The sequence below is a fragment of the Lepidochelys kempii genome, chromosome 1 (assembly GCF_965140285.1).
Source record: "Lepidochelys kempii isolate rLepKem1 chromosome 1, rLepKem1.hap1, whole genome shotgun sequence".
NCBI classification, from domain to species: domain Eukaryota; kingdom Metazoa; phylum Chordata; order Testudines; family Cheloniidae; genus Lepidochelys; species Lepidochelys kempii.
In genome coordinates this window covers 200,312,580-200,331,513 of record NC_136380.1, presented here as the reverse complement: position 1 = coordinate 200,331,513, position 18,934 = coordinate 200,312,580, and the positions used below count along the sequence as shown (strand labels likewise).

Genomic DNA, 18,934 nt, shown 5'->3' with positions numbered 1-18,934 from the left:
CTTCTCCAGTATGCTGTGAAATAAAACGAGCAAACTGGCAGCATCTGTCTTCTCTATATAGATGCACTGCTATAAAGGAAACATTCAGTCTTGAATATTTTCTATTGCTGGAGATGGTGTAAGAGACAGAAGAGCCTCACTGGATTTTCAGATTCCAGGCAGTTTCTGGTACAGGCGGTAAAATAAATCATCTGTTGATTTGTAAGCTTGAGCACAGTTGATGCTGACTCACTGTGAGACTAAATAATGGAAGCACACAGTGTCATTTTACAGAGTTCCTGTTATGCTGCTTATTATTTATGATTAATAATGAATTTAGTACTGACAGTGCACTTGGTGCTGTACAAAAGAGAATGATAAAAAGAATCCTGGCTCCCAAGTGCTTAGAGTCTAAAAGATAATTGCAGAGAAGACAGGATGAACTGGACAGCTTAGAGGTTTTTGTTTTGATTTCTCTCATAATATAGTTCTTATCCATAAAATAGAGATAATGCTTCCTTTATTCTGCCTTTTTAGATTATTTGCTCTTTGGAAGAGAGCCCCTGTGTCTGTACAGTACCTAGCATGATGGGACCTCTAGGTATTACTATAATACAAATAATAAATAAGGATCTCACTTTTTTTTTTTTACAAGCTTTGTGCGAGAAGCACAATTTTTATGGAAGGATTTGAATAGGAAGAGCGTAGCTGCTTGTTGATCAGGGGAGGTCACTCTATGCATAAAGAGCAGTGTGAATAAACAGGCAGAAATGGAAGAGGGAAAAGGGAACAAATGGGATGTTAAAGCTTGCTTTGTTGGAGTGTGATGGGGGTGGGAGGACATGATGGAAAAATATCTCAACCTCCAGCATGAAATAGTTTCACTTTATAAATCAAATAAATATATTATTTGCACTTCTATAGCCCCTTCTATCTAAGGATCTCAATGTGCTGTGCATTCACCAGAAAATTAGGCTTTCACATTCTCAGCAGTAACCACATTCAGGACAGCCTCCCAAAGGTACATGGACTTTTGGTTATAAAGGATTGCCCTATTGTGAGACTTAGCATAGCTTTATGCTACCATATCTGAAGTTGGACATTTTAGATGACACAGAGATCCCATATGTACGGCTGACCATGCCACAGGCAAATCTTCTTCTTCTTCAAGTGCTTGCTCATGTAGATTCCATTCTAGGTGTGTGCGTGCCCATGTGCACAGTTGTCAGAGATTTTTGCCATAGCAGTACCCATAGGGTCGACTGTAGCGCCCTCTTGAATGGTGTGCTCATGTGCTGGTATATTAGGCACTGCTGACTCTACGCCCCGTCAGTTCCTTCTTACCGCCTGTGATGGTTGGTTGGTCGCAGGAGCATTAGCAGTTCTTACAGTCTATTGTGTTAGTTGTTAGGTACATAGATCTTTAAGTTGTGTGTTAGGGTAGTTGTTTAGGGGTTAAGAGTCTTGGCTGGGACTTTGCGTCAAAGCGGGACATGCCTCGTTCCCCAGGCTTTAAGCCATGCTCAGTGTGCAGATGGCCGATGCCCACTAGCGACCCCCACGAGAGCTATTTAAAGTGTTTGGGGCAGTCCCACAGAAAGGACAAATGCAGGATCTGCAAAAATTTCGCCCTCGAACTCAAAGGGAGCAGGGTATCCACTTGAGGGTTCTCCTCATGAAGGCTGCGCTTTGTCCTATCTTGGAGCCGTCCCAATCGGACTCCATGCCCGGCACCTTGGCGTCGGCACGCAGTGTACCACTGCCACCCTCCCAACACTGTTCCCCCTCCCTGGTACCTAAGAAGTAGTTGAAGTCAGTGAGCCCACCGGCACCACAGAAAAAGGGGGCTTCGGGCAAAGGACCTATGTCAGGCCACGTACCTGCACTGGAGCTGCTCGGGGGTACTGCTGCGGTCAGACCTCCCAGTCCAGCCAGGGACCCACGTCTGACTCCTGGGAGCGGCATGGGGTCCCATCCCCTAGTAGGGTCATCTGTGCCTGGAGTGGGCCTGGTGGCCAAAGAGGATGTAGGCCAGCCACCATCACAGACACCAAGCCATGCGATGGAACCAACCAAAGCCCCAGCATCTATGGGCAAGCCAGTTATGGGACTGCCCCCTAAAGCAGCAGCGCATCCCTGGTCCATAGACGTTGATCCCCATCACCGTGGCCTGGGTCCCCAGTTAGAAGACACAGGTCCCTGCTGCCAAGGTCTCTGCCTGCAAGGCATGGAACACCTGAGTCACAACGCCGATCCCCGTACCCATTGTACCGTCTGGCTTCCGGCCAGAGTTCACCATGGTGCAGATCTATATCACTTAGGCGGTCTCCCAGGTGTCAATCCCCCCGGTGCGGGATTGTTCCCGGTTGCGGCACCCGTCTCCAGCTCCCCGGTACCACTCTTTGGGCAGGCACCAGTCCTCGCCCTCTCCTTACCAGTTGCAGACGAGGGTCCGTCGGCAGATGCAGGCATCTACGGCTCTGCCCTGGTCACCGAACAGGCAATGGTCCGAGTTTGAAGGGGAGTTCAGACCGTCAACTATAAAAGGCGAGACCAGCGCGGTTCCTGCGGTGGTGGCGTGGAGGCAGGGGAAATGGCCCATTCAGAGGCAGCACTGGAGCCCATGGGGTGTACCTGTTAGGCCAGTCCCATACTCCCACTGTTCCTCCCAGGCCGCATTGGACAAGCCGCCTCCAGCACCTGAGTCAGAGCACAGTGCCGAATCAGATGTGGGTGCGACACAGTGGGCCCCGACACCCCAGGAGCCATCCTGGGATGAGCAAGGGGAAGCTGCCCTTCCCCCTGCTGTGAAGTCATCTTCATCGTCTCCAGATGAAGCGGTGGCAGGCCCCTCACAAGCGAACGGTGCCACGCATGATTTCAAGGAGCACCAGGCCCTGCTCAAAAGGGTGGCTGCCAACCTGAACTTGGAGGTCGAGGAGCTAGCGGAGGAGTCTGACGACCTCTTTAATGTCATATCCTCTACTACCCTGGCCTGGGTTGCACAGCCCATCCCTCCAGGGGTCCTTAAAATTGCTAAATAATTATGGCAGACCCCCTTTTCCATTTTGCCTACCTCTAAGAAGGCGGAAGAGAAGTACTATGTCTCCGCAAAGGGTTTTGAGTACCTGTCACCCACCCTCCAGTGGGATCCCTGGTTGTGTCCACCATCAACAAAAGGGCCAGGCAAGCGGCACACTGAAAAATAGATGTCAAGAGGCTGGACTTGTTTGGCAGGAAAATTTATTTGACAGTCAGCCTGCAATTTCGCATGTCTAACCATCAGGCCCTGCTAGGCAGGTACAACTTCAACCTGTGGGACTCTATCAGCAAATTCAAGGAGTCCCACAAGACCGAGCCCAGGAGTTCACTGCCTTGGTGGATGAGGGCAGAGCGGTGGTAAGAGGCACCCTCCATATGGCCTTGGATTCAGTAGCCAGGGTGGTCACTTCTGCGGTGATCATGAGGTGCAGCTCCTGGTTACAGTCCTCTGCGCTCTCCCAGGAGATGCAGACTATTGTTCAAGACCTTCCATTTGAGGGATCAGAGATCTTTTCGGAGCTGACCGATGCATGGCTCCATGGCCTTAAAGACCACCCTCAGCTCCTTGGGCCTACACACCCCTCAGCAGGCTAGAAAGCCTTTCCGTCCCCCACCGCCTCTGCCTCCATTGAGGTCCTGGGGTATCCTTTGGTCCAGCTCCTACAAAAAGGAGGACAGAGACAAAGGATTTAAATGGCATCGCCCTTTGTCTTTCCGTTCCTCTACCCATCCTGATTCTTTCAGAGGCCAAGGAAGCCAGAAGCAGGCATTTTGAGGATGCGCCCGAAGATGATGCCCCAGTCACTTTCCAGAATCCACCCCCCTGCTCTTTCCTCAACCGCCTGCACCCCTTCTGGTCCTCCTGATTGCGGCTGACCTCGGACCGTTGGTTGCTCAACATATCATCTTCGGGCTACACCCTGTGGCCGACCCTCCCTACTGCCCCCCTTCCCTTTCCCTCTTCAGGGACCCTTCTCACGAGCAACTCCTCCTTCCAGAAGTCGAGAGCCTCTGACGCCTGTGGGCAGTAGAAGAGGTCCCTCCAGACTTGAGGGGTAAGGGGTTCTACTCCCATTATTTCCTAATCCCAAAAGCAAAAGGGGCCCTCAGACCCATTCTGGACCTGCTTCTCCTCAACAAATCTCTCAAGAAGTTAGTTTTGCGTGGTCTCTCTGGCTTCCATTATTCCCTCCCTGGATCCGGGAGACTGATTTGCTGTCCTTGACTTGAAGGACACACACTTCCATATTTCTACTTTCCTGGGGCACAGGCGTTTCCTCTGTTTTGGGCCACCGCCATTTTCAATTCACAGCGCTGCGCTTCAGTCTCATGTCAGCCCCGAGAGTGTTTACCAAGTAAATAGCACGGGTGGCCATTTACCTGAGGTGACATGGGGTGCAAATTTATCCGTACCTCGATGACTGGCTAATAAAGGGTCGGTCCTGAGATCAGGTGCGGTGATATCTTGATCTAGTTTGCTCCACTTGTTGCAGCCTGGACCTGTTGATAAACGAGAAAAAAATCAACCCTAATGCCTGTACAACGCATAGAGTTCATTGGAGCAATCCTTGACTCTACTCAGGCCAGAGCCTTCCTCCTGAAGCTCAGTTCCAAGCCATGGCAGACCTGATCTCGTGCATGCAAGCCCACCCTCTCACACGTGCCTACATGGCAGCCTCCACTTAGTGGTCCGGCACATATGGCTCTGCTTCAGGCCCCTGCAGGCATGGCTGGTGTCAGTCTACGTCCCCAACCGACACAGTGTGGACCCTGTGGTCAGGGTCCCAGACCATGGAATGTCATCACTCACTTGGTGGTGGAATCCTGCATCGGTGTTGGAGGAGGTTCCCTTCATGACTCCGTCCCTGTCCGTGACCCTCGTCTCTGATGCCTCGAACCTGGGGAGGCGAGCCTACCTGGGCGATCTCAGCACATCAGGTCGTTGGTCGAGTCACGATTGCTCCCTATAGATCAACATCAGGGAGCTCAAAGTGGTTCTCCTGGGCTGTCAAGCCTTCCTACCTCACATAAAAAGCAGGGTGGTCCAGGTCCTAATGGACAATACAGTGACTATGTTCTGTATCAACAAGCAAGGTGGGGACAGGTTGTCTGCCCTTTGCCAGGAAGCCCTCCGGCTTTGGGACTTCTGTGTATAACACAATATCCATCTTGTAGCCTCACACCTCCCCGAAGCCCAGGAACACTTTGACAGATCGCCTCAGCAGGACCGTCTCGTCTCGCCATGAATGGTCTCTCCATCTGAAAGTGGCCAACTTCCCCACCTCTGGAAGGTGAACTCCCTAGGTGGACCTGTTCACATCCTGGCAGAACAGGAATTGCCATGTTTTCTGCTTGATTTGGGGGATAAACAGTGGCTCCCTGTCGGACGCTTTTCTGCTCCCATGGTCGGGGGCTCTATTGTACATCTTCCCTCTGGTGTTGCTGATTCACAGAGTCCTCATCAAAATCAGGCAGGACAGGGCGAAGGTGATCCTCATAGTACCAGCTTGACCATGCCGGCACTAGTTCAGCATGCTGCCGGACCTCTCGTTGGTTGCTCTGTTACAGCTGCTGCTCAGGCCGGACCTGCTGTCCCAAAACCACGGCAGTCTCCTTCATCCAAACCTGGCAGGACTGCACCTGACACCTTGGCTGATGCATGGTTAAATTCGGAGGAGCCAGAGTGCTCAGCAGCTGTCCAGCAGGACTTATTGGGTAGCAGAAAGCCCTCTACCAGAGCATCCTACCTAGCCAAATGGAAGTGGTTCACTTATTGGACCTTGGATAAAGGTATTCGGGCTGAGCGGGCCTCGCAGCAGTTGATCATGGACTATCTTCTGCATCTCAAGTTCTAAGGCCTGTCCCTTTCATCTGTCAAGGTCCACTTGGCTGCTATTTCGGCCTTCCATCCGCTGCTGGAGGGTAGGTCTGTTTTTGCCTGGAATACGACTGCCAGGTCTTCAAGGGCCTCAAGTGTCTCTACCCACATGTCAGGGACCTCATTCTTCCCTGGGACCTGAATGTTGTGCTGTCACGGCTCACAGGACCCCGCTTCGGGCCTCTGGCTTCTTGCTCTGTCCTTCTCCTGTCCTGGAAGATCGCGTTCCTAGTTGTGATAACATCCACCTGCCGGGTCTCAGAGATTAGAGCGCTTACCTCGAAACCACCCTATACAGTCTTCTACAAAGACAAGGTCCAGCTGCAGCCACACCCAGCTTTCCTGCCCAAGGTGGTCTCGCAGTTTCATATGGGCTAGGGGACATTTACTTACCTGTCTTTTCCAAAGCCTCATAAATTGGAGGAGGAGTGTAGATTGCATTCTCTAGATGTCATGAGGGTGCTAGCCTCCTATATTGAAAGAACCAAGCCATTCTGCAAATAGACGCAATTCATTGTGGTGGCCGACAGGATGAAAGGTCGTCCAGTGTCTGCTCAAAGAATTTCTTCTTGGATCACTGCTTGCATTCACTGGTGTTACGATCAGGTGAAGGAGCCACCTCCAGCGATTGTCACAACCCACTCAACCAGGGCGCAAGCCTCTTTGGCAGTTTTCCTAGCCCAAGTGCCTATCCAGGACATCTGTAGTGTGGCCACCTGGTTGTCCATCCACATGTTCATGTCCCATTATGCACTTATCCACTATGCCCAAGCCGCTAAATTGTGAGCTCTGAGCCCACTTCTGAGGATACTACTTGTGAGTCGCCTAGAATGGAATAGACTTGAGCAAGCACTTGAAGAAAAACCGGTTACCTACCTTTTCATAACTGTTCTTCGAGATGTGTTGCTCATGTCCATTCCATTACCTGCCTTCCTGCTCCTTTGTCAGAGTTGCCAGCAAGAAGGAACTGAGAATGCACAGGGTCGGCATCGCCTAATATACAAGCACATGAGCGCGGCACTCGAGGGCACTACAGCCTACCCTACGGGTACCGCTAAGGCACAAATCTCCAAGGACTGTGCACATGAGCATGCACACGCCTAGAATGAGATGGACATGAGCAACGCATCTCAAAGAACAACAGTTATGAAAAGGTAGATAACCATTTTTTTAAGGTTTTAATGCCTCCATCGTACATGAAAGATATGCCTGTGCTGGTTGGAAGGTCAGTAAGGACTGAGGTAAAATTGTTGGATGACTGTAACTGTGCATTTCTGTATTTCCTTTTGTGAGGCTTTTTTCTTTAAGTGTAACTTTAACTTTGTCTTTTCCTAAAGAATGAAAATTCCAAATTTTTTTTGTTCTGCTTTTTCAGAACACTGGCTTTGGTTAAACCTGATGCAGTACCCAAGATTGGAGACCTAATTGATATCATCATTAATGCTGGGTTAACAATAACTAAAGCCAAAATGATGGTACTTTCACGGTAAGGCTCTATTAACATTCCATGTAGGATTTGATTATTTTGTACTGAAGTGTCTCCTCACAGTTATTCCATGTTGTTCAGAACATTAGATCTATTCCACTGAGTAGCAAAGAAAATAATCTGTTTCATAATCATATCTAGGTTTCTCATATGATGCATAATTCAGGATGTTTGTTGGGCTTAACCTGCAGCAGAGCCTGTCTCTAGGCAATCCAGTGAATGCTGCTGGCTCTGATAGAAGCTGTCTGATTGAGCCATCTGATTGACTGAAGGAGTGAACAGACTGATACTTACGCTCAGTAGCAGTTCAGTTGCTGCTCAATGCATTCTTAGCCCATAGCTATGTTTGTTCCTGCCCTTGCCTCCACTTTCTCTAGCCTTGTTCCTGTTCTAGCCCCAGACTGCTCCTGTTCCACCCCACAACTCCTTCTTGACTTCTGATTCCCAGCTCAGAGCCTCGATTCCACCTTCTGTCTTAAATCTGGTTGACCCTTAGGCTTTGGACTCTGACACCTGGCTATGATCCTTGACTTCACTCCTGAAACTGCTCTGTCTGGATTCAGCTCAAACTGGTATGCCAGAGTCATGCTGCAACCACTAGGCCAGACTGCCCACAACTCAGTCACTGACAGGTTGAGGAACCCAAAAGATTGAACAAGGGTGGGTAAGTGGCTGGACTGCCCTTCAGATGGATTCCTCAGAGGCAGTCGTCCCGCTGCAGGATGTTTTGGGAATCCTGCAGACCCTATGGTCCCAGCTTATGGTCTTGCAGTACAAACTGCAGCGCTACAGGCTCAAGCTGTCCCACCCATATCTGTTGCCCTGGCTTCTAGGGAGTTAGAGATTTTAATGCAGGATAAGTTTGATGGGGACCATAACAAGTTCCATGGTTTCATGAGCTAGTGCTGCCTCCTGTTCCTGCTTTGGCCCCAGTCGTTCTCCTCTGACCAGACCCAAGTAGGACTTCTTATTAGTCTGCTAATTTGGGAGGCCCTGGCCTGGACATCTGCCCTCCTGGAGACTTCTAGCCCCCTATTGGGATAGTTCGAAGAGTTCCATGTATCCCTCTGAAACCGTATGCGGAAAATCCCTTTCCCAGACATTCTGCTCCACCACCACCTCCCACAGGCGCCCAGGCCAAAAGGAGCATGAGGAATGGGAAATCCAAGTCCCCAAGAGAACATGAGGCAAACTCAGACCCTTGGCTCCACCTTTTGACTGTGACTCCAGTTGATCGTTCAGCTTAGGCTTTGGCCGCTGACTCCTGGCTACAACCCTGGGCTTTGCTCCTGGAACCACCCCGTCTGGACTCAGCTCTAACTGTTAGGCCAGACTCTTGATCCAATGACTAGGCCAGACTGCCCATGACTCAATTACTGACAATGTCTGAGTAATACAAAAATGTTGTATACAAATGTTATTGGTGTTACTGTAAGTAAATATAGTGCATGCCTTTTATAAAACTGAAATCAATATAATGGATTTAAAACTCAGATAATGTTTCTTTGCCCCTAACCTGTATTACCTGACTTCATAATGCAAGCTGAGCTGCTGATTGTTGTATAATTCTATAAAGGTGGTTGGGTTATTGCCTTGCAATAAATCCATATTCTTAAAATCATAGGACTGGAAGGGACCTCAACTTTAACCACTCTGACAGTTAGGAAGTTTTTCCTAATGTCCAACCTAAACCTCTCTTGCTGAAATTTAAGCCCATTTCTTCTTGTCCTATCCTCAGAGGCTAACAAGAGCAATTTACCTCCCTTCCTCCTTGTAACAAACTTTTATGTATGTGAAAATTGTTATCATGTCCCTTCTCAGTCTTCTCTTCTCCAGACTAAACAAACCCAATTTTTTCAATCTTCCCATGGGTCATGTTTTCTAGACCTTTAATCATTTTTGTTGGTGTTCTCTGAACTTTCTCCAATTTGTCCACATCTTTCCTGAAATGTGGGGCCCAGAACTGGAAACACTCCTCCAGTTGAGACCTAATCAGCACAGAGTGGAGCAGAAGAATTACTTCTCGTGTTTTGCGTACAACACTCCTGCTAGTACATCCCAGAATGATGGGGTTTTTGTTTTTTTCCAGCAGTGTTACACTGTTGACTCATATTTAGCTTGTGATCCACTATGACACTCCGATTCCTTTCTATCATATTCCTTCCTAGGCAGTCATTTCACATTTTGTATGTGTGCAACTGATTGTTCCTTTCTAAGTGGAGTACTTTGCATTTGTTCTTATTGAATTTTATCCTATTTACATCAGACCATTTCTCCAGTTTGTCCAGCTCATTTTAAATTTTAATCCTATCCTCCAAAGCACTTGCAACCCCTCACAGCTTGATATCATCTGCAAAGTGTATTCTCTATGCCATTATCTAAATCATTGATGAAGATATTGAACAGAACCGGACCCAGAACTGATTCCTATGGCACCCCACTCAGTATGTCCTTCCAGTTTGACTGTGAACCACTGTTGATTACTCTCTGGGAATGGTTTTCCAACCAGTTATGCACTCATCTTGTAGTAGTTCCATCTAGGTTGTATTTGCCTACTTTGTTTATGAGAAGGTCATGCGAGACAGTATCAAAAGCCTTACTAAAGTCAAGTTATAAAGTCAAGATTTGGCTTTAGGAACACAGAGCCTTGCTCCTTCTACCATGGCTGTGGAGCTCCCCAGACACGCCACACCCTGTGGGGCACAAGTCAGGACAGAGCCAGGGCCAGGCCCAGCACCAGCCCATGCGTGGATTTTGAACCCTCTACCTTGTGTCCCCCCCCCATGTTCCTGAGCAGCAAAATTTGGAGAAGAGGGCATGCTGGGGAAAAAAGAAAGGTAGAGTTGGTAGATCTACCATGAAGGATTTCCCCAAAGTCACTGCACTGCTCCTCAGCTACAGCTGTGTCATACCTCTCTACTCCAACATCTCTTTGAGAGAAAAAATCATTCTCACAGGATTCTTACTCTTGCATCTTGTGGTTCCAGTACAAGACAGGGAGGAATTCCGTTATCTTGTCTGCCCTCTGAGGTAGTGGTAGGACAGTGCTAGACCACCTCTCCAGTAATCACATATTGCTGTCTGTGACTATGCCAGTCCCCAGAACCTGCCACACAGTTCCAGTTCTTGAATGCAGCCCTCTCAACCCTCCAGTCTTCTGTTAATATGAACCATTTTGTGGCCTGACTTAACTTCTGCTGTCTTGGCATGTTGCTCCTCGAGCGCTGGGTGCTTCCTTGTGTGTCAGTTTCTCTGATAACTGAATCTCTGTTGAACCACTTTATATATTTTGGATTTAGCTTACCTTGAGGAAAAGAAATCCAAGCAGTTTATATGAGATGTACATTTTTATTACCTTTCGTTTAGAAAAGTTCCTTGCCTGCCCTGCAAAATTATTATTAATGAAACCATAATTGGACAGTGATGTGGGATGAATCTAAAATGGTGGCTGGGTATTTGTGGTTTTCACAATACCCTGTACTTTTGTCCCTTGGACTTGCACTGTATTTTTAGTGATAGCATATAGTAATGTCAAAGTCCCAATCCCAAATATCCCTCTAGGATGGCTTGTCCAGATCAGCTTCAGCTTCTGTTCCCCCCTTTGCCGCCCCCCCCCCTTTTTGTAAAAAGGGACTTATTGCTGCCATTTGCCTGGCAGACCCTGTTAACTTGATTCACAGCTTTTGTAAAACCCTTGCTTAGGTATGAAATCAAGGGCAGACGCCTGCTTTGATAGGTCAGTTCTCCAATATTTTCAGCTAATCACGTCTCAAATCAGCTCATTGTCCAAGATGAATGCAACTTTCCATGTTCTAATGGGAACTAGGGTTATAGCTAGCAAGATTGGTTTTATATTTGTTAAATGCCATACGAGATTTTTGACTAAGCAGTAGGGCTGAGCAAATATTTTGAAAAAATATCCACAAATATTTGTTCAGATTTATACATTATGTAGCTTAGGCTGGGTTCATGCCCCATTTTTATACACTTTCCATGACTATTCTAGTGAATAGCTTACTGGCAGGAATTACTGCCATAATAGGGAATTTTAAGCAAATATTTAGAATATTTGTGGAAAATTAGTTTTTGATTTGACATAATGAGTATTCACATAAAAAGCTTCCTTCTGAAAACTACACTCCTCCAGTCAATAAACAGAAACATACCACAAGACCTGTCCAGTTAAAATGGCTCAAATTTTGAATGTCAGATACTTGCAGTGAACTATAAGCTACAGACCTGAAATTTGACTAATGTATAAATTGGAGAAAATCATGAACTGTGAAGAGTGAGAAATTAAATTCTTCAAATAAAGTCTTCATTAGAAATTATTCACCCACTTGGAGTAAGGACTGCAGGATCGGGCCCAGTGACTGTAACTGTAACTGTAGTTCTTGTGTCTCACATTTCTCTTTTTTCCCTCCTTGTCTTCATAGAAGTTAGTTTAAACACTGATGTACTGAAAAATGAGTGGACATGGGAAGTCATTTTAAAGATGTAACCACACTGTGCATTTGTGTAGTCTTGGTTTCTGTGTTCTAAAAATTGTGCTGATAACCGCATCCGGTTCTCAGCAATATGAGTGGAGTCATGGAGACTAAAAATTCACAGAACTGTCTTTGTTTACAAAGACAATGTTTCCAGATGGGTAGTTAATAGAGAAGTACACAACAGCATGGTTTCCTCCAGTGCTATTTCAAGCTCCTGTCACTGGTGTTTGCCTTGTCCACGAGCCTCACTGCAACTTCACTCCTCATCTTAATAGTGAACTCCTGACTTAGCCTGTGGTCTGAGCATTGTTGTTCAGCCATTGCCTGTCTTCAGTTGTGCTAGCTCTAATCCCCAAGAGAATTTGGATTTTGCCACATCATAGCCTCAGAATCTGGTGCTCTCCAGAATTCAGAATAAAGACAGACCCATTATGGATTAGAGCGTGCACTTTTGAATTGAAGTTAAGAAGCCGCCCAGCATCTAGGCTGGACCTAGAGACCATGCATGAATTCTCTAGCCACTCCACATGCAGAAATCCCGGTAGAGCCAACAGGAGTTACACACATGGAGCAGCTACAGAATATAGCCCTAAAGTAGGGAGGAGAGGAGGTTGTTAATCACAGGTGAGGATGTGATGAGAAAGTCACTGGCTGGTACAACTGAGATCTTAGTCTGGTAAACTGGTTCAATTGCATGACAAGGTTGAAAACCACTGCATTACAGCACCTCAGTCAAGTGGCAAGGAAGCAGAATGTGGCAGTTGGTGTGTACCTACAGGAAAACACAAAGCTGTAGTGAGTTTCCAAAAGTGGGGAAGTCCTGGGGGAACACTTTCTCCATGTTTAAAAAAACCAAACCAAGCAAACAAACAAAAGTCCTCCTGAAATCTGGAGAGCACTGTGATATTTTGTGTCCTGGAACAACACTTGCAAACATTAGGTAGAAACCAGTTTATGAAAAATCCTATTGTCTGGCATTCCAGGACAACAAAAAGTCTAGTCTGGGCAAGTAAACCAGTTAGAGTGAGGCAAATTAGCTGCTGCTCTACCTGGATGAATAGATTGACAGGCATGTCCAATCTGAGGTTGAATATGAAAACTGTAAAATAGCAAATGGTAGAAGGAAGGTGGCTATGGTGCTCCTATTTGCCCTTCGTCATAATACAAAAACATAGCTACAGTTAGAGAGTTTGAGAAGCAACACATTTAAAACTACTGGAAGGGAATGCTCTTACACACCATGTGTTGTGAACTGTAGAACTCATTCCTACAAGATTCCATAGAAGCCAAGAGCTTAGTAGAATTCGAAAGAGGACCCAGAGGATTATCAATTTTTCTGGGTAAAAGGAATATTCAGAGTTGCACTTGTTACGATAAAAATGTATGAGGTATGTTAACCCTGATGCTTTAGGGCATAAGCCACCCACGAACTACCTGGTATTGGGAAGAAACTTCCCACATAGGCACATTATTATATAATTGTTCATTAATGGTTCATGCAGGATTTTTTAAAATCTTTTCTAGGAAAGAAGCAATGGATCTCCATGTAGACCATCAATCAAAGCCCTTTTACAAGTACGTACATACTTTTGAGGTTATGTTCACTTACTGTACAGGAAAAGATTGTCCTGGAGAAATTTCTTTACAGTGCATGGCATTCATTTCACATGCCTGTGACACTACAAGAATGTGGCAAAAACAGAACTGGGCTTAAGTTTCAAGGGAGCCTATGCAAAGTTTTGTGTGGGGACCCCATCCAACTTCCTCCTAAGATGGGCCTAGCTGTCCGGTGCCCAGTTCCACAGTCCCATGCCCCATCGAACACCAATGAATGCATCCACCCTATGAGATGTGAAAATGACCCTAGCTAAAAAGAAGCATGAGAAGGAGACTCTCCAGATACAGAATATGGCTTGCAATCAGTGAGAATTGCAGAGTACCATCCAGTCCTGGATACCCTTCTGGTAGCAAATATGCAAAAGCTCAAGTATTTCAAAAAGTGTGGCACCTGGGGCACATATCTTATATATGGCTGGTCTTGGACAAGATACAGAACTCTGTGTAGCTCTTCTGTTTCATATTGCATGAAACTATGAAATACTTGATCTCTCCATAAACGCTGGATGAAAATATTTATATATTTGTGTGTATGTAGCTGTATAAAATCTTCCAGTTTCCTCATGCATCAAGTTTAATTAGGATGCATGTAGCAAAGCGACAATTCATCGGTGTGGCGCCTCCTGCTGGTCGTCTGGGAATTTACCTCTTTTCCAGCTTACAGTGCGCCCTCTGTAGGCCTGTGTCTCACCTACCACTGGCCCCGTGTCCCTCCTGGACCCAGGTGCCCTTTACCCTGGAGTTCTGCCCCAGCAGTACCCCCACACTCTGGTCTCCCCTCCCAGAGGAACCCCCAACCCTCTAAACCCACCTTGCCTCAGTGGCTACTGCCAGTCATCATCTAGCCCCTGTTCACTGGGGCAGACTGCAGTCTGTAATGGCCACTCATCATTGGCAAGAGGTTAGGATCAGCTGCCTCTGCCTATTCCCAGGCTGCACTTCTATAGCCCCAGTACCTTTTGTAGGCCTTCAACAAGGCCTGCAGCCTGGGGGTTTACCAGGCTGGAGCTTCCCAGCTCCCTTTGCCCTTCCCCAGCACTGCTTCACTTCAGGTACCTTGCTCCCACAGCAGTGAGAGTCTCTCAGCTCCTGGCCCGCAGTCCTCTTATAAGGGCCAACTGGGCCCTGACTGAGCTGGCTACAGCTGTGATCAGCTATTCACTCAGCTTCCCCCAGCCTCTCCTCCTCTTTCCCCAGCTGCTTCCTCTCCAGGGCTGCTTTTACTGTTGGCTTCCCAGGGCAGCCCTCTACCAGGGCTGTTTTAACCCTTTCAGGGCTGGAGCAGGGTGAACACCCCGCTACAGTGCATAATGGATAAATGCTATTTGTTATTTACACATAGGCTTTATCTGATTAGCAAAGAAGGTGGGGTAGCTAATATATTCCTGAGTCTGGACCCAGGTTAACAGCTATTATCACAGTGTAATTGGTTCAGGTCAACCCTAGTTAGGGCTTGTCTACGCTGCCACTTACAGCACTGAAACTTTCCTCGCTCGGGGTGTGAAAAAACACCCCTCTGAGCGACGCAAGTTTCAGCGCTGTAAAATGACAGTGTAGGTAGCGCTGGGAGCTATTCCCCTCACGGATGTGGGTAGGTTTTTTTTACAGCCACCTTTTTTGCAGCCACGTTAAAGCGCTGCTGCAGCAGTGCTTTAAAGTCCACCGTGTAGACATGCTTATGTTTTTGGTCATGCAGAACAAGAAATTGCAACTGACAGAGCCAAGTGCAGCACTGTCATGAGGTTCCTGAGCATTGGGAATATAGAAATTGTCACCTAATTCTAGGAGCAGCAATCGGTTTCTGTAGGTGCAGGTTGTTTTCTTCTGTCCACTGTAGAGAAATGACCCTAGGAAATGTCAGACTATAGTATAGATTCTAGGAAAACAAAGAGTTGTCATTTTTTCTTGGCTGAACAAGTCTGCTTCAATAAGTTTATAAATGAACAAGATTTCTGTCTGTAGTGTTATTTTATGGATTGCTAAACTAGCAGCAGGCTGAGAAACTGTAAGCCCTCTATTCACTATGATGTACTCTGTCTGCCATCCAGCAAAACCTGATATCTGTTGTATGGGATTTTGCTACAGTAAGTGAACCAAAAAAGCATCCTCATGCTGATAAAATGTAAATTCTCATACCCAATTACATATAGCATTTTATTAGAGGTTTATTATAGTGTTGCATAAACTGGACTTTCAGATTTAATTGAAAAGATAGGTAGTTGATGATGGTTTACTGAATAGCAGAGAAAAGTAGCTATTAACTTTTTGGGGATTAAATGTTAAGAATGTTAAATTTCATATTTTACGTATGTATTAATGTAAATGGATTGCACAGTAGTTTTTTAAAGAAATATGGAGCTTTTCAGAAATTATTTTTTGTCTGTCTGTATTTGTCTATAAGCCATAAAAAATATAACCATAACAATAACTGAATAAAAAAAACCTCGCACAACTTTTTCATTCATTGTGCAGCATCCAGCCTTCAAACTGAATGAGGGGTTGCTGCAGAGATGATAGTATGCGACTGTGAACTGAAAGCTATATCATGATGTATATGTTCAAGGGAGAAGAATTAAAGTTACATGTATTCAAACTTAACTTTGGGATTTCCTAGTTTTTGAGTCTTTAACCATGCATTCCTTATGTTTTCCTCACATCACCTTCTCTTTATTCAAATCTTCCCCCAATATCTGATGACTTCCATGACACCAAGAAATTGTGAGTTTGCAATATAAAAAGCGACAAACAACTTTCTTTTCCCTGCTCTGTATTTCCCAGTATATATTGACTTCTCAGTCTGTCTCTTTCAATGGAAAGACTGCAGCAGTCTGCAACGAAGGGATTGTCTTTATCTCTGTGGCTTGTACAGCACTGAGTGCATTGCCTGTGGTAAACAAATTATAGTTATAAAATTACATACAGTATATTTTTGTCTTATCTTACTTTTTACCTTAATCACAGATGATTAGCAAGGCTAAGAGGGACCACTTTCACTAGAATTCAGTTTCCCATTTTAGTGAGGGGCAGAGATTAGAGTCCCCTCCATGTCTCACAGGGAAGAAGCACATGGTGGAGTGAATATTTTGAGGTAACACACATTTTTGATGCAAGGCCTCTCTCAGATGTGAGGGAGCAGGTACAGGTTGAGTGTGTCCCCCTCTGTGAGAGAGAATCTAATTGTCAGGATGGCAAGTACTGGATAAGAGGATTTAGAGGTGTGTAGAGGTGGATGAAGGAGGCGGAGGTTTCTAATAGGAGTACTCATGTTGCTTTAATGAGGAAAAATTTACAGGCTGAGTAGAGTCTGTTAGAAGGACACCAATGTGTCACAAGGTGGAAGGAGCACAACTGGAAAGAAGGAATGGCTCACTAGTGGTCTTCTGCCTCCGCTGCCCCTGCCTTATCCCACCCAGTATTCCAACAGAGCCTGTGGGCTGTGCTGTGGACTGTTATCCTTTCCTATGACACTAGTGAGAGTTGAGAACCAGTCCATAGATTTTTGTTGTTCTCTGTATAGTGAATTCCCTGCCTGTTCTATGTCTGTTTTGCAGTGAGCTTCTCCTATTTATTACAAGTGGTCCTACTGTTGCCATGGAGATTTTAGGAGATGATGCCGTGTCTGAATGGAAGAAGTTACTGGGACCTGCAAACTCTGGCGTGGCTCGTTCTGATGCCCCGGGCAGCATTAGAGCAATGTTTGGAACAGATGGCATAAGAAATGCAGCTCATGGCCCTGACTCTTTTGCTTCTGCTGCTCAAGTAAGTTTTTTAATATATTTATTCATTATGTTCATTTGCTAAGCTGTATTTTTACTTAATCTAATGATCAGTCTGCAATCAGTACAGAAATCACATTTATTTTTTTCATTTGAATTTAGTGCTGATTTGAATGTTCTACAGTGACACGTTTGTAGACAGAGTCTTTATCCACAGTGCAAATAGCAACTGTGCAAGCTATACTGCCTTTATACTTCCACACTGGCCTGGAGGGACTAATCTTGGAAAATTTGGCCAAGGACACTGAGGCTAACCCATCTGCCACATTCTGTACCACTTTCTGGCAGAATTCGATTATTATTTTTTTATAATTTCAGTAGATATTAATGTTTGTAAGATTTTTTTATTTTTATTATTATTATTTTATTTCTTTAGATTTTTATCAATTTAAATGTTCGCAGGAAACTATGGGGAGGCAGTCAGGCAATTCTTTAATGACAGTAGACATTGAGGTTCAAAAGGTTAAAGCTTTATAAACTGTAAAAACTCAAATTTGTCATCATCACATGTCAAAATAGACCGTAAAATATCCTTAAATGAATTAATACCTGCTCTTGCTATTAATTCGTTAGTCCATTTGTAACCAGCCTGATTCAAAAATCGAAATCGCTGGATTTGACCCATAAAGTCTTACTTTGCATATGTGTAAATTTTGATTATTATCAAAGAAAATATTTTTGTTGGTATGTGTGTATATACTAAAATCAACATTTGCCGATTAAAATGTAATCCTTTCAAGCCTATATATAATACAGATGCTTTAACTTTGAGTTAATTATATAGACTGCATGGCTAAGCAATGTAAATTCTAAAAAGCAAGGAAATAAACAGCTAAATCATTCAACAGGCCAGCAACGTTCCACTCATCCCTTCCCAACCATAATTACTTCGTTTCCGCCACCCACATATCTCAACCATCTTCCTGAACAATCAGCAAGCACCCTGGAATTCCAACCATGTTGAGTGCTTATAGTCCTGTGTTTTGATGGTTAATATGAGTAAGAGTGACTTTCATTGTACGTGGCTTTGGACTGGTGTGTGTAAGTGAGGTAAAATGTAATTTTGCAATCACTGTTTGCAATCTGTTTTTCTGTAATGCTTAGGAAAAGCCGCAGGATTCGGTGACCTCTTACAAATATTTACGTAGAAGTTAGAATTGAAATTTGTGAGTGCATGTTGGTATTACAGATGTGTAGTTGCATATTGATCAATATGAGTGTGTGCTGTGAAGTGAAATAAATGGGGTGTTTGAATGGCTTAACACAAACTGAAATACAGCAATAAACCGTGGCTGCACTATGTAGCTGAACAACCTTAACTCAAAGTTCACAAAGGTTTTGTGTGGAAATTTCCCGTGTTTTAATAAGCTTGTATCAATGTTAGCAGTTAATCATGTAGATGGCTCTTTCCCCTTTATATCCCCCACAGATACCCAGATTGTTACTCTTCTGTGCATATCCTGAATTGTCCCCAGGCTTCACCTTGCATAACCCTGCTCACCCTTAACCATCCCCACTGCCAGCTGCACCACATGCTCCCCCATACTTTGTTCCCTAACATGCCCCTCTTCATTCCTACCATGCTCAGCTTTTAAAAGTTTATGTGTGTCAACATTTCTGTATATACATATTGTTACATATTATCATTGGCAGATTAAACATTGCC

At 45.3% G+C, this 18,934-nt stretch overlaps 1 protein-coding gene across 2 annotated transcripts in view; it reads left to right on the top strand.

Moving 5' to 3' along the window:
* The window catches only part of NME7 (NME/NM23 family member 7), a 169,757-nt gene that overhangs the window by 49,643 nt on the left and 101,180 nt on the right, over positions 1-18,934 (top strand). For both annotated transcript variants that reach the window (XM_073308141.2, XM_073308130.2), the window contains 3 exons: positions 7,275-7,385; positions 13,400-13,450; positions 17,044-17,251. In XM_073308141.2, the coding sequence (XP_073164242.1) occupies positions 7,275-7,385; positions 13,400-13,450; positions 17,044-17,251 (370 nt within the window). The remainder of the gene's footprint in view (positions 1-7,274; positions 7,386-13,399; positions 13,451-17,043; positions 17,252-18,934) is intronic.